This window comes from Strix uralensis, chromosome 16, assembly GCF_047716275.1.
Source record: "Strix uralensis isolate ZFMK-TIS-50842 chromosome 16, bStrUra1, whole genome shotgun sequence".
NCBI lineage: Eukaryota > Metazoa > Chordata > Aves > Strigiformes > Strigidae > Strix > Strix uralensis.
This window is the reverse complement of record NC_133987.1, coordinates 14,039,335-14,052,417: the sequence shown is the minus strand read 5'-3', so window position 1 is coordinate 14,052,417 and position 13,083 is coordinate 14,039,335. Positions and strand designations below refer to the sequence as shown.

General features: G+C 43.3%; 1 protein-coding gene across 11 annotated transcripts in view; it reads left to right on the top strand.

Annotated features, from left to right (window-relative positions):
* LOC141950530 (multidrug resistance-associated protein 1) overlaps nucleotides 1-11,154 on the top strand; it is a 59,132-nt gene extending 47,978 nt beyond the window's left edge. For 10 of the 11 annotated variants that reach the window (XM_074885473.1, XM_074885471.1, XM_074885469.1 and 7 more), the window contains 9 exons: nucleotides 291-601; nucleotides 1,471-1,670; nucleotides 2,177-2,303; nucleotides 2,681-2,782; nucleotides 3,819-3,965; nucleotides 5,642-5,800; nucleotides 7,212-7,378; nucleotides 8,140-8,334; nucleotides 9,630-11,154. In XM_074885473.1, coding sequence (XP_074741574.1) covers nucleotides 291-601; nucleotides 1,471-1,670; nucleotides 2,177-2,303; nucleotides 2,681-2,782; nucleotides 3,819-3,965; nucleotides 5,642-5,800; nucleotides 7,212-7,378; nucleotides 8,140-8,334; nucleotides 9,630-9,738 — 1,517 coding nt within the window. In that variant the 3' untranslated portion in view covers nucleotides 9,739-11,154. Of the gene's footprint in view, nucleotides 1-290; nucleotides 602-1,470; nucleotides 1,671-2,176; nucleotides 2,304-2,680; nucleotides 2,783-3,818; nucleotides 3,966-5,475; nucleotides 5,801-7,211; nucleotides 7,379-8,139; nucleotides 8,335-9,629 lie in introns of those variants that run through there. The other variant, XM_074885476.1, reaches the window with a different exon arrangement.
* The last annotated feature ends 1,929 nt before the right edge of the window (nucleotides 11,155-13,083 follow it).

Genomic DNA, 13,083 nt, shown 5'->3' with positions numbered 1-13,083 from the left:
CCTTCCATAACAGCTAAATGCCACCTTAAAATTCAGTGGTCTTTACTCAGGGAAAATGCTCAAATATTACACAAAACTTTGTAATGGAGAAACAACTTGTTCCATGAGAGAGGTGTGGTGTTTTCACTGATTTTTTTTTTTTTTTAATTACTTTGCTGAGTCTGCCTGTAGTGAACCCCAGGTCTCAGGATTATTGTACTAGAGATGTGCTAATGCTAAGTGATGACAAAATGAAGAAGTCTGTTTAGAGTGTGAGGTGGAAACAGTTAAAAACAAGTCTTCTTTTCTAGGTATTGCTGTGTTTGGCTACTCGATGGTTGTGTCAATAGGGGGAATATTTGCTTCACGACACCTGCACCTTAACCTGCTGCACAACGTCCTCAGGTCTCCAATGAGTTTCTTTGAACGTACACCCAGTGGAAATTTGGTGAACCGTTTCTCTAAGGAGATAGATACCATTGACTCCACCATTCCACCAATCATCAAGATGTTCATGGGCTCAACATTTAATGTGATTGGGGCTTGTATCATCATTCTGCTGGCCACACCTATAGCTGCTGTCATTATTCCACCTCTGGGACTTGTCTACTTGTTTGTGCAGGTAGGAGGTTTTACTGGGGGGCACTGGGACCAGCAGTCACTTACCCTCTGTAACTTAAGACAGTTATTTTCTGACTCTGCACTGGGATAGATTTTAATGTGTTTGACTTGAGTCATGGCTGGCTGTGCTTTGCACGGTTTATTGATTAGCTGACGTTAGCAGAGCATTTTCTTCTGTTGTCAAGTGTAGAATAGCCTCTGTGCAGAAGGTAATCCTTTTATACCTAAGCAGACTTTATAAAAATGCCAGTAGATTGAGGCACATTTTGTATAGCTTGTTGCTCAGAGACCACATATGGAAAACGTATGGACTTTTCTAAAACTTGCTTCCAAACAGTAGAGTAGCCTTTAGAGGGGTATGTGTGCATTGCTGATATGCTTGTTTTGTCAGAGTATTGTTTACAGAGCAAGAGAAATGATGGCAGCCTTTCACTCTGTCTTGTGTAGGTGGGGTGTGCTTGCTTCACTCTTGCTTTACTCTTAGAAATCTAGTAGAGCCAGTACAGATCAGAGAGAAGAAGCTGGGTTTTGTCTTTGACTCTTGAATTAGTGAATCCTGTCAGGCTCCATTAGTAAACCTTAAAGGCAGTGATGTGTGTGTTTTATATGGTTGAACTAAGCTTGCAGAGAAGAGAAAGAGGAGAAAATGGCTTATCACATGAGATGGTTTGATTGGTGCTTGTTTAAAGACAGCGGAGTGTATGTGATGGTCTTTTTAGGCCTAAAAGTATTGGAGAAGGCATGTATTCCCATGTGTAAGTTGAATCTCTGTAACTAACAGCCCAGATTGTCGGGAGCTCTCTTGTGATTCCCTTTGTCTTTTCAGAAGCAGTCTGTATGTTACCATAATTCTCATACTCTGATTTGCAGAGATTTTATGTGGCCACTTCTCGCCAGCTCAAACGTCTTGAGTCTGTCAGTCGCTCTCCTGTATATTCTCACTTCAATGAGACCCTCCTGGGAGTCAGCGTCATTCGAGCCTTTGAGGAGCAGAAACGTTTCATAAAGCAGAACGATGTGAAAGTGGATGAAAATCAGAAAGCTTATTATCCAAGCATTGTTGCAAACAGGTAAGAGTGGGGTTGAAATATTGAAAGGCAGTTGTATTGGGAGGACACGGTTCTGCTGCCTGTGCTCCTTATCAATCACAGCTCTCGGCATACTTGTCCGTGGGAGGGAAGCCTGTGTGAATAGATCTGTTTCACAGGTGTTTTGCTTAAACTTCTGTGATGGAATTAAGATGCCTTCTGAATTTCTTTTCTTTCTAAGAGTTCCTGCTTTACTTCTGGGTAACTTTTTTGATTCATTGATCCCAATGTTAACCACAACTGCTTTCTGAACTAAGAAAGGAATTTATGCACCTGAAAGGTCTGTTAATTTTGGATGCCTCTAGGTTCGCATGCTGCTGGAGCAGAACCTCAAATATCTTGCAGTTCCTGTGTTGCTGGCAGTACACAGAAGCCAGATTACTAATCTTTTCGAAAACAAGATGCGTGATGGAGCATTGGTTGGCCACATTCCTAACTCTCTGTGGGTGAATTGCCGGAAAGATGCATTACGTTTTTCTGTCTTGCAGGTGGCTGGCTGTCCGTCTGGAGTACGTGGGGAACTGTATTGTCCTTTTTGCAGCATTGTTTGCAGTGATTGCACGCAACAAACTAAGCGCAGGACTGGTTGGCCTCTCAGTGTCCTACTCGCTGCAGGTAATTTTACCTTTTTTTTTTTTTAAAAACAACAGCTCTGAATTGTAAGACTGTATCAGAAAGTCAGAACCTTGCTATGGCTTTGGAGGGAAAACTAAGGAACATAGGAAGAGAAAAATAAATAAAAATAACATCTGGAAATTTGCTGGGAAATTCCTCCTGTGCCTTGCCTGTGTGAGGGCATGTTGCTAAGACAACTCATCCCCTGCATATTAAAGGCATCTGGACTTTTCTCTTGTCCAGCGCTGGTTAGCCAAGATCTTGTCTGTGTTTATGCATTCCATGAACTTGCAGTGCTTTGGTGGTTTCATGTTTTTTATTTATTGCAGGTAACATATTTAGTGTAAACTGCTTCTAGACTTCTTTTCTTCTTGCAGATTACAGCATACTTGAACTGGCTAGTTCGCATGTCATCCGAGCTGGAAACCAACATTGTTGCTGTTGAAAGAGTCAAAGAATATGCTGAAATGGAGAAGGAGGTGCGTTTGAGTTGTCCCCCACACCTGTAGAAGTCAGTGCCCTGTTCTGAGGTCTCACCCACAGCCTGGCTGAATGTGTTGGAGCGTGCAGCTGGGCATGTCCTCTGAGCCCAGGGATGGGATAGAGCTTAGTGCCGTCAGTGGCCTCCCTCTAGGGACAGGCTATATCTTAGCAGGTAGTTCCTGTGGGTGCTTTTGAGGTGTATCCACTGATATTTATACAGTGTTATTTAAGAAATGTGCTGTTCTGCCCTGGGCTAAGCAGTGGAGCTGTACAAGTGTTTAGTTCTCTTAAGTGCTTAAACACTATTTTTTTTGTTTGTGTTTCTCATTTTGCTCTCAGTGTGGGGAGTAAAGAGTAAAACTTTTTTTGTTTTGGTTCAGATCACCTAACAACTCATTTCATCTGCAGTTGTGCCCCTCTTGGCTACAGAACAAAGTTCCCCATGGTTTCTCTTTGCTGTGTCTGTCCCTTGAACCTGACTTGAATCACTACTTTTGCAGCCAGACCTTATGAGGACCCTTCCTAGAATTTTTTCTCAGGTTCTGGTAGCAGACCAGTGTTTATACAGTTTAAAGCCTTTTTGTTTGGCACTGGCAGTGAATGCAGTAGGGTGTGTTCTCTCCCATCTTTGTGGGAGGCTGAGGCAGCAGCTGTTTACCAGCTTGTTAATCTTTTAGTGCTTATGACTCAGTTGAACTGCTTCTAGTTGCATGTCTGGCTTCCCTGATGGTTTCCTTACTGTGGTGGGGTGTCCAAGCAGATTATTGGAATATGTGCTCCTGTGTGATTCTGCTGTTGGTAAGAGGAGAGTTTATCCAGCAAATGAGACTTGTGATAGAAAAGCCCTTGGCTCCATGTATACCATTTCGTCTGCCTTGGGACAGCTCTTTCCCTTTCTTCCCATCATCATCACAGTTCCTTTTGCAAATTACACACTAACAAGGATTTTTCTTAATTGCTTTCCTCAAGTCCTCTGAGCCCACGTCCAGTTGAAGGAGGAACTGAACAGATATGTTTGTGTGGTTCTTTCAGGCTGAATGGAGTATTGAACAAACTGCCCCAGCGAGTACCTGGCCCACAGAAGGGAAGGTTGAGTTTCGAGGCTATGGTTTACGTTACCGGGAAGATTTGGATTTGGTTCTGAAAAACATAAATGTTACTATAAATGGGGGTGAGAAGGTAACGAATCTGAATTTATAGTAGAGTATAAGTTTATACTTTATATAGAGTATAAGTTAAGTTACTGTTTGAGTCTGAATGCATAAGCCAAAGAGAGGTCTAACCCTGTTCTGTAGTGTGTCTTGGGTCCTTAAGAACTAGAAGAGCTTCTGTAGAATCAGTCTTACTGTAACTGGCAGATGTAGCGGGCTCTTACCCTTTTAAAGGTGTGTCCAGTGTCATGGGATAAAGGTACACTGTTGTGTGGGCTTGTGAAGTATCTTTTGGTCTGGTTTCATAAGACAGTGAAGTTTGTGCTGACTTATTTCCCCTTCCCAGGAAATTCTGCTAATTTGTTTGCTGTAAGCAAAGAGCAGTACAGGTTGCAGAGAGATTAAGGTAATTATAGTCTCAAGAAAATCAGCTACTAAGTAGAGAGGGGAAGCCGTGATCTAGTGACAAGGTGAGACTGCAGGAAAAAATGGAACTTCAGAGTATATTGTCTGGATCTGGCCAAACTGATGGTGATGTGTGCGTGTGTGTCTGCTACTGCTTCGTTGCACATGTGCTCACACACATCCCGCCCCAGTCCTGTGTGGACTCTCTGATGTCTGATAATAGTGTGATCTTGCACGCCACAATAAAAAGTAGCTGCAAGACAGATCTACTATCTGACTTCCAGCTACAAAGATGATCAGGGGGCTGGAGCACCTCCCTTATGAGGACAGGCTGAGAGAGTTGGGGGTGTTCAGCCTGGAGAAGGCTCCATGGAGACCTTAGAGCAGCCTTCCAGTACTTAAAGGGGGCTACAGAAAAGCTGGGGAGGTACTTTTGATCAGGGAGTGTAGGGGTAGGACAAGGGGTAATGGTTTTAAACTGAAAGAGGGTAGATTTAGGTTAGATATAAGGAAGAAATTCTTTACTGTGAGGGTGGTGAGACACTGGCACAGGTTGCCGAGAGAAGCTGTGGCTGCCCCCTCCCTGGCAGTGTTCAAGGCCAGGTTGGACGGGGCTTTGAGCAACCTGGGCTAGTGGAAGGTGTCCCTGCCCATGGCAGGGGGGGTTGGGACTGGATGATCTTTAAGGTCCCTTCCAACTCAAACCATTCTTATTCCCTATTTGTGGTATCCAACTAGGGATTTGCTTTTTTCCCCGAGTGCACGCTTTCGACCTACAAATATGGGCAGAATATTACCTCAAGAGTGGTTAGAAAGGGCAGATGGGAAGAGATATCAACCAACCAAAGTAGCAATCTTTTATATTTATTTTAAAAAAAGAAAGAAATTGGTGAAAAATTCAGTCTAACTGGGAAGCAAAACTTACAGTATAAAAGTGAGTGCTTTTGGTATATTTTTGCTATAAATTGAAACAAGATAAATATCAAGTCAGCAATTATAACTGTGAAGCATGAACCAAACAAAGGATTAGGGAAACTTTGGCCTGCTCTACCCAATTCTATCTGCCTTTCTAGAAAAATTGAAAACTTCTGTGATTGGATTGCAAATTTCAACTGGTTTTTGTTCATATCCAGTGATGTTTCTTCCCCTTTGATCAACCTCAATTTGTTATACTGTTTTGGGGTGTTGATAGCCCGGCAAATACAACAGCCTTCTGAAAATGTGCCAATTTCAGGTGGATGCTTGGAAGTGCTTTAACTCTTCCCCAGAGTAAGTTGTTCCTGTATTTCTTCCCAACAGATTGGAATAGTTGGAAGAACAGGAGCTGGAAAATCCTCGCTTACTTTAGGTTTGTTTCGGATTAATGAAGCAGCTGAAGGAGAAATTATTATTGATGGAATTAATATTGCAAAGATAGGGCTCCATGACTTGCGGTTCAAGATCACCATCATCCCTCAGGTAGGTGCAAAATCCTGCCATTACCAGAACTCATCTTGTAACAGTGCTGTTTCTGTAATGTGCTGGGGAGAATATATTTATTCCTTTTCTGATCTGTAGCTGTGAAATTGAGTCACTTCAGCATGCTCTTTCACGGACTTGAAACCAAGCTTTTTTCCTAGACTTGACTTTGATTTGCTTGTGCTGGGTAATAAGTAGGAGCTTGGCTATGGTTGAGTTGTGGTGTGGAAGCAAAGCCTTGGCCTTTGGACTCATGGGGTTTGTCAGCACCCCACACTGATCTGGGTCTGACCCCAGCTGAACACCTGATCAGGTTCTCCTCTTTTGGCCAGTAGAGGGGATATAAAGTCTTGAGTATTTCCACTTGTGGAAAGCCCTCATGGGAGTTGTTCTAGAGATCAGTTTCCACTTTGATTTTGGTTTCATTCTTCTTAGAAACGGAATGAAGTTACTGCATAGTCCAGCTGTGAGGGACTGGATTTTGCGTTGTTATTTCAGACTTGATATGCACTCTTTGGGCCTTTGTACTTTGGCAGGATCTTGTGAGCGAGGTATGCAGTACTGTTCACTCACAGAAACCTGTACATAACCATCCCAGCCTAGCCCAGCAACTGTGGGTTTGATAATCCAAAATGTTTGGAGCTATGGCTTTGCAAGCACTGGACTTAGTCTCAAGTCATACTGTGCTTTCTGTGTAGCCTTTATTGCCTGTCTGTTCTGATTCCAAGTAAGACCATAAATTGTGTTTATAGAAGTCACCGTTGCAGCGTGCTGGCAAAACCAAGTGAGCACACTGTAAGAGGTTTTCTGCACCACTTCTTTTGGAAATTTGGAAACTTTTGGAAAGTTTGCTTTCTCCTTTTGATCACTTTGCATCAGTCTGACATGACTAGGTCAAAAATATTTCTAAAGTAGTGTGTCTCCATGCCCAGGAAAAAATGCATTCATTTCATTAATACTGCAGCTGAAGGCTTGAAATATTTACAGATGGTGTAATTCCCTAAGAAGTGGAAAGTTGACCTAATAGTCCCTGCTGACAGAACGTTGGGCAGGGAGTGCCTGTTCTTTAGCTTAGTAGCCCAGTAAAGAGAAAGTTGGCTGTTGGTGTATTGTGGGGGTTTTTTTGTGTCTGTATGTTTTTCCTTCTCTTCTGGAGTCATGAGTTACTGACTCATGAAAAGGTCTGGAGTGCCAGAGTCTGCAGAGGACAGAGGTCAGGCCCCCAAGAGGAATAAGAGTGAGGGAGAATAACTTGCTGTTATTGGAAAAAGTGAGGCCTTGGTCCTAAATTCAGTATAGCTTGCTTGCAGCTGCACCTGGACATGTTGTTTTTCTTTCACTATCTAAGAAATACTTTTGGAGCACTTGCCTTGTTCTGTGTACATGGTGAATCACCTCTTTCTATGACTAGGATCCAATATTGTTTTCTGGCTCTCTGCGTATGAATCTTGATCCTTTTGACCAACACTCCGATGAAGACATTTGGAGGTCTTTGGAACTGGCTCACCTGAAAAACTTTGTATCGTCCCTTCCTGATAAACTTAATCATGAGTGCGCTGAAGGTGGAGAGAACCTCAGGTAGGTCAAAGAACCATGCTTTTGAAAATTGCCTTAAGAACTAAATGAGAAGTGAGAGGGAGGTGTGTGTGCCCTCCCATCTGCAGCCTTACAGCTCACCTGGGGCGGTATGGAGCTAGACCCTAGCAATAGCAGTCCAGCGTGGGGCTCCCCCCGCCCTGGCCATGTATGAGAATTTGGAGAGGGTGTTGGGGAATTCTTCATCCATGACCAGGCAATCAACCAATTAGGTTTTATTCAACATGTTTTAAACTCTTCAGTTTGGGAACTTAATTTAAGAAATACTCTGAATGCTGTGACGTTTGACAGCTTGGGCAGTCCTGGACAGGATTTTAGTGGCAGCAGCCTGCTGTTTGTAGTGGATGCTCTGAACCTCCTATGGCTCTTGCCCAACAGATGGAGTTTTTCTAAGGAAGCTGTTAACTTACTTTTTGCACCGTAACAGGGATATATGTTCAGGCTGTAGGCATCATTTAAAGTCCAGCCCTCAACACTGCGTGGGTTCAGTGAACCAGCCTGATGCAGTTATGCTGAAACCATTTGCAGTGTATTATTATTATTACATTGCCAGGACTTCATTGTGAGGGGGATGTAGTTTCAGATGCTGTTAAATACTCTGCAGTGAAGTAGCAAGACTGACCTTATCTATTTTGGTGGATTCTTGGCAACTATACTTTAGACCAAGGAATTGCTAGGCTTAAAAATGAATACTGCAAACTTGTTCTGACTTGTTTTCCCACCCTCCCATCCCATCTGCCTAGTGTGGGACAGCGCCAGTTGGTGTGCCTGGCACGAGCTCTGCTCAGGAAGTCCAAAATCCTGGTTCTAGATGAAGCCACAGCTGCTGTTGATCTTGAAACAGATAAGCTTATACAGTCAACAATAAAGTCTCAATTTGAAGAGTGTACTGTATTAACTATAGCACATCGTCTGAACACAATCATGGACTACACAAGGTAAAGTAATACCACTTTTGAAGAATGGTCCATGTGACCTGCATTGTGCTCTACTTCAGTGAGCATCTTTATGTGAGCCTAATGTTTACCTGTGCATTTCTAGCCGCCTCTCCATGCTGGAATCCCTGTTTTGCTGGGTGGAGGGTACATGTGTTACGGCTTGTGGTGGCTGTGCTTGGCCTGGGAAGCTCCTCTGGTCCCTCTCTTGCCCTGCTGTTGTGCCATTCCTGCCCAGGCAAACTCGGAAGGGGAGGGAAGTGAGGATAGGAGTCTGTTCCTGGGTCTTGCCCTAATTTAGGCACAGCTGGAGGAGGCATCAGAGCTTTAGGGAGCTCATACCCTAAACTAGGCACGGACAGCATAAGGAATCAAAGGGGCAGGTCCTGCACTTCTCTGAAGTTTATTTGACATATCTCTTTCCATCACTTTTGGTTATAGTTCATACAGTCTCCCTCATTCTCAGCTGCCTTGCTAAGGCGCGGTTGAGGGCAGAGTTGTGGTTTCATAATTCCACTTTTAAACTCTCTTGTCCTTTTTATCACAGAATGGCAGAGAGTAAAGTGACCAGTGATAAGATTTTTGTGTACTTTTATAGACCTCTCTTTGTGCTGCCAGTAGTGAAAGATAAGAGACAGGAGCATTGCCTGTGCCAGGCCCAGCACCAGCAGTACTGGCACCAGATGGACATCCCGTTCCATCAGGGCAGCGGGTAACATGGTGCAGTAGCACCTGCTAAGGGCTTAGTGAGCATCTCTGCAGTGCTTGCCCAATTAGTGGAGGTAGCTGAAGGCAGTGTTTTAAATGTGAGCTGACTTTACCGACTGTAGAAACTCGCTTTCTGAACTTTCTAATTCCAGTTGCATGTTTTGTTTTGCATACGCTATGTCTGCATTTGTATTTTGTCAGCAGAAGCGGTGTAACAGCAGTTGATGTGGTGCAGTGTTATGGGAAGGTTATCCCAGATCTTGCAAGGTCTTCGGGGCCCTCACTCACCTTGACAAGAAGTGCTGCCATCTAGTTTCTGGCTGGCTCAGAGCACAGTCAAAAGTCTCATGGCTGCCTGCAAATGACTGGGTAAACATATGCTGCATAAAAATAGAGCAGACACACCATCTGCAATGGGGTCAGGAAGGACAGAGTTGAGAACCTCTGCCCATTCATACGGCCTGTGCTGTCTTTGCTTGCATGTAGTGGCTACGCTACAGTCACTTTCTGACTGTATGTGTGCATCTGTGTTCATTGGCTTTCTGGATCTTCTTGTGACTGCTTTTTTTTTTTTTCCCCTTGTTTTACAGAGTTTTAGTCCTGGACAGAGGAGAAGTAGTGGAGTGTGGTAGCCCAGACCATCTACTTCAGGAAAAAGGCATTTTCTATAGCATGGCCAAAGATTCAGGCTTGGTGTAACATTTGAACTTGGGTAGTTCCTGTGCGGAAGAGGGAGGTGATACATTCAGAGAACTGTAACTTCCCCCGAGCTGGTGTGAACCGTACAGTTCCACTTCAGACCTAGTGAAGTCAGACAGAGTATGGCGATGGAAGTAACATAAAAATGCAATTTTTTTCTTTTTTTATTCTCCTTAGTATTGATTTTAGCCAGCTTTAGGAGAAGCACATACACTGTGCAGAATACTTCAGAGACTTCTAATTTTTGACTAAAATCTGTCATTATATGCTCAAATATAAGGCAGACTGATTCATCAGAGAAGTTCAGAAAAGCTTTTTCTTTTCATCTGCTCTTATGTTCTGAAGTCCCCCTTTTTTGTTTAAAACATTTTTGCAAATGCTAGTTATTTGCTTGTTTGCTGATTTCTCATTTGATGAGCCATCTATTGTGGGATGCACTTGGAACATTTTGTGGCATATAGTACTATAGTCCAAAGACTTTTTTTTTCTTCTTGTGAAACAACATGTGTGCCAGACTTTCTCATTATGGCATTTACTGTACATGATTAATGCTTTTATGCATTGTCCTAAAGGTTTCATGTGTTTACAGTGTATAGCAGCAAGTTCACTATAATATGTCAGTAGTGCTGATGTGAAAGAGCACAGTCAACTTCAAAGCAGTATTTAAGCATGTCTAGAATGACAATCACTCCAAACCCACATTCGTGCAGCATCTGGTGTGTTGCAGTACGCAGTACCTGGTCTTACACCCAGTTCACTCAGGAATTCTGACTTGGGTGGTGAATCCTGGTTTATGCCTGTGGGGACCAGGCTGAGAAGTGAGGATTTGCCTGAGTGGAGGCTGCAGGCTCGGCGTGACGTTGACTGTAATACCCTTGGCTTTGGCAGTTCTGTGCTTTAATAGAAGCTCTGCCACATCAAGGACCATTCGCCTTATATCAAAGAAACATGCCCTTCATGCTGCTGCTGTTGACTCAAAAATTTTGTGGGAAACTGTTCTGTTACAGTTGTTTAAAAAAAAAAAAAAAAAACGTTTTACTGTTTTTAAAGTTGTGTGTCAGAGGGGTCTAACAATTCAATTAGCAATGGAGATCTATGTTGAATGTTCAGTTTTCTGTGGGAAGAAGGAAGTTACTTTTCTCATGTTCTGATTAGTCTTATTTTAAAGGAAAATGCTGGAAGAAGGCAAACTAAGTCAGACAGACCCAAATCCTCAGCACTCTGAGAACGTGGACTTCTGTTAATGATATTGCTGACCTTAATACTAGACAATGGTCTTTAGAGTAAAACTATTTATTTTTTTGTAAATTACAACTCTCTGAAATTGAATAGACTGAAATTTTCTTTGGGATTTTTTGTAACGACTATACAAATATTTGCAAAGAACTTCGAGTAAAAAAATTGTTTGAAAGATAACATGACATGTCGTTTCTTGCTTTGCATTTGACAAAGGGTCAGCTTTGTCAGTTCAGGTTTTGCCTTGAAAATAGAAATTACCTTGAGTGCAAATAATGGTGTGCTGTGGTAGGGCTGGATCACATCTCATGGTCTCTCTTGTAACTTGAGGACTGCAGTTGTTGAGCAGACCAGGTAATAACAATGGATCAGCAGAGCAGGATTCAGCAGTGCTGTGGACCTTTGTCATACCCGTGGTGTCCGTGGCCTATGTCTGCCACATTTCCTGGGCAGCTTGGTGTTAGTTTCCTCCATGGAAGTGGAACGAGCAAGGGCTGTTTTGGGAGTTTGGGGAGGAGCAGTGGGTTTTGGTTTTTCAAATCACCTAATGCTTGTGCAGCATTGTGTTGCCAGAAGGTGGAAAGATTGGAGCAAATGGTTAGTAAGGAACAGAGAAATGAGCTTGTCAGGTAAGGTGCGTGGCTGGTGGTATTTTACTCAACTGCATTAAAATGGAGACGGATCTATCTGCAGAGGAGACCCAGAGGAGGAGCTGTGAACACCACTGTGAGAGCTGTCCTGCCTGGGGACAGTCATCCTCCAGGAACACTTGATGATCCTTCCCCTTCCACCCCCTCTTCGGAGAGCCTTGGGAAGGAAAGGGGAGAGGGGCCACTGGCATTGGACGACCAGACAGCAAAGCTCCCTGTGCTCCCTCCTTGCCTGTGCAAACTGGTTATCACCAACACCTTCCTCCAGGCAGAGCTGCGGAGAACATCCAGTGAACAAATTCAGACAGGATTTCAAATACCTTTGAAAAATCTTGTGGGTTTAGTGTAGCTTGTTGCTGAGATGGAGACTCTGCAAGTACTCTGCAGGTTGGAGATTGAATTCAAAGGAAGTTGTATTGCTCGAGTTCTTACTTTGGTGGAAACTGCTTTCAGATTTGAGGAAATGATGCTTTCTGTTGGACACTGATGAACAGATTTACAAGCCTTCACATATTCATAAGTCCTTTGAAAACAATGGAACAGCACTTAAGAGCAGGGTTTGTTTGAAATACAGAACTTGCAGAATTATGCTTGTGCTGTGTAAAATGTTTGCAGTGGAGTTGGCTGTGTAGGAACAACTTAAACTGCATTTGCATTCTCGAACTGGGTACACTGGAAGTGTCACTGGATGTTCTCTGTCCTATTCATGGGCTGTTTGTGATCATTTGGGGAACTGTGTGTCCAAAATGTTGTATTTTTCAGGGTAGCCTTCTAAATAGTGCAGCAAGGGGTCAGAAGGCTGCTCTTTGTGTGCCCTTCAGTCTTGCTGTTTTTCAGTGATGTGGTTGTTAATATGCATCACTGTGTTCTCCCAGTTTGATGTATTTATACACTTGCTAGCACAAACCCTTCTGCCCCTGCTCTGGAGCATATAGGCTTCTCTGTTTGCCCTAAATACCTGTCAGTGCTTTATGCTGTTGCTGTATTGATTCATGATCCTGACTCCAAATGTCTCATCATGAAAACGGTGAACATCTTGTCTGGATGTAATTTGAACAAAATTGTGTTATGTGTGATGAGGATCAGTCTGAACTAACCTTTGCTGCACGTGGAGCTAGCTGAACACACAGAGCTGTCTTCCCACAGAAGCTATGTGTAAGAGCAGTGTCTATAGGTACTCTGAGGTACCCTGAGGTAGGAGCAGTACAGCTGTGAGGTCCTGTTGGAGCTAGGAAAGAGGGCTCTCTACTGATCCCTGCCTGCGGTGTTACTGGGACCAGCTGCAGAAAATGATACAACTTGCTGCAAGGTAAGGTGTTAGAATCTGGCATTAAAACCAGCAGATCTGTTTTCAGATAATCTGTTTTCATTTCTGTGTGTTTTGTTTGGACCTAATGCTTATTTAGTACTTGGGACACTTTCAGCACTTCTGGGCAAGTGAAATCTGGACTGATGGCTG